We start from the raw sequence: 2269 nt of genomic DNA, 5'->3' as shown, positions 1-2269 counted from the left end.
CCCACCGCGAAGAGCCCTGGCTCGCTGGCCTTGAGCAGGCGGTAGGAAAGCCAGGCGTTCTGGCCAGAGTCTCTGTCCACCGCCACCACCTTGGTGACCAGGTAGCCGGACTCTGCGGATCGGGGCGCCAGCTCCACGCCTGTGGAACCGTCAGTGGGGAGAGCGGGGTACAGGATTTCGGGGACATTGTCGTTCTGGTCCAGCACGAATATGCTAAGTGTCACATTGCTGCTGAGTGGAGGGTTCCCACTGTCGCTGGCTGTCACCAATAGCTGTAGGTCTCTAACCTGCTCATAGTCAAAGGAACGGAGCGCATACAGGACACCGGTGTCAGAATTGATGGAGACATAGGTGGAGAGAGGCACTCCCTGGATAGTATCCTCAGTCAGTGCATAAGTGATGTGGGCATTGTGGATGCTGTCGGGATCCTGGGCGATCACACAGAAGATGGAAGCTCCTCTGGGGTTGTTTTCAGGAATGTAGGCAGAGTAGGAGGACTGACTGAAGGCAGGTGGGTTGTCATTGATGTCTTCAACATGCAGAGTGATATGAGTGCTCGTGGACAGTGGGGGATTTCCCCCATCTGTGGCTCTGAGAGTGATGTTATATTCAGACACCTGTTCACGGTCTAGAGATCTGGCTGTCACTAAGCGGTAATATTGGTCTATTGATTTTTCTAAATTAAATGGCATATTTCCCAGGACAGAAACTGTGACTTGCCCATTTTGCCCAGAATCCTGATCGTGCACATTGATAAGGGCAATTTCTCTTCCAGCAGGAGCCTCTTCTGGGACTGATCCAGTAAGAGAAGTGATTGCAACTTCTGGGGCATTGTCATTCACATCCAGAACTGTGACTAAAATCTTAGCTCTTGAAAGGAGACCAGGTCCATCTTGTGCTTCAATTTTAATTTCATAGAATGTAGCATCCTCATAATCTAGACTTTTTAAAATTGATATATCTCCAGTCACTGAATTGAGATCAAACATCTGAGCGACTTTCCCAGGCATTTTATCTAGAATATAGGACACTTGAGCATTGAATCCTTCATCAGGGTCAGTGGCATTCACTGTGAGCAGCGTGGTACCCAATGGCAAGTTCTCTGGAACACTTACTTGATATTCAGATTGAGTAAATACTGGTGGGTTGTCATTTGCATCCAGAACTACCACTTGGATGTACAAGTTGCCAGAGCGGACAGGGTTTCCACCATCAGAAGCAATGAGGACAAGCTGGTGAACTTTCTTTTGCTCACGGTCCAGAGCCCTCTCTAGTACCAGCTCTGGGTACTTGGCCCCATCAGAGACATGCTTCATAGCCAGGGAGAAGTAGTCATTGGGGCTGAGGTGGTAGTTCTGAAGGGAGTTCATGCCCACATCTGGGTCAAATGCAGTCTTAAGTGGAAATCGAGTTCCAGAAACTGTTAGTTCACCAATTTTTATTTCCAATTCCTCTGTTAGAAAATCAGGAGCATTATCATTAATGTCTTTAATTTCTATTTCTACTTCAAAAATTTTCAATTTGTCTTCAACCAGGATGTTAAATTTCACCAGACACAATGTGCTCTGAGCGCAGAGCTCCTCCCGGTCTATCCTACCTGCTGTGACCAAGCTGCCGCTTCGCAGGTTCAGAGCAAAGAGCTGCGTCCTACCTCTGGAGACGATGCGGACTCCATGCTCCACCAGCTCCCAGGGCTGGAGTCCCAAGTTCTCGGAGATGTTGCCCACAAAGGAGCCTTTGTCCAGCTCCTCCTGCACTGAGTAGTGGATCTGCCCGGATCCAGTCTTGCACAGCATCCCCAGAAGCACGCTCAGCAGGGTCAGTCCTTTGCAGTGTTTGTATGTCAGGTATTTGATCATTTTCTCTTTGGTGAATTATTTTCTGTGAAATAGGTTCCAATTGCCCGCGACGGACTCAAATATTTTTTCTCAAGGAACTAAGCCTTTTATGGTCCTAATTTAGGAGTCACAGAGCTGGTTGACTGACAAGGTGAGCTTTGTAGCAGCCTCCGATCTTCTGCAGTCTGACTGACTCGTTCTTTGCTTTTTAGGAACAAGGAAATGGTGGACTAGCTCTTCAGCTCCGTTTTCCTCCTTGAGTGGTCAACAGCGACACTCAGAGGCCTATTGATTTACTGCACCCTCTCAGACAAACCCAAGTAAGTCATTTTTAAGTTTCCCAACACCTGCAATCGTCTTTATCAGAGGTAATGGGATTGGTGTCTATTTCACACACTCGAATTGCTATAAATTAAAGTATGTAACTTCAA

General features: G+C 47.6%; 1 protein-coding gene across 1 annotated transcript; it reads right to left on the bottom strand.

Moving 5' to 3' along the window:
• Positions 1-8: 8 nt before the first annotated feature.
• LOC111140460 (protocadherin gamma-A3-like) lies at positions 9-2018 on the bottom strand (the record flags this gene model as incomplete). The annotated part of the gene is made up of 1 exon (XM_022492707.1): positions 9-2018. A coding segment is annotated over exon 1 (1851 nt), but the record flags the coding sequence as incomplete, so codon positions are not given.
• Between the last annotated feature and the right edge of the window lie 251 nt (positions 2019-2269).

This window comes from Enhydra lutris, unplaced genomic scaffold, assembly GCF_002288905.1.
Source record: "Enhydra lutris kenyoni isolate GAN:26980312 unplaced genomic scaffold, ASM228890v2 scaffoldscaffold1585, whole genome shotgun sequence".
In the NCBI taxonomy this organism is placed as follows: domain Eukaryota; kingdom Metazoa; phylum Chordata; class Mammalia; order Carnivora; family Mustelidae; genus Enhydra; species Enhydra lutris.
Note: the sequence above shows the minus strand (reverse complement) of the source record. Positions and strands in the feature narration are given on the sequence as shown.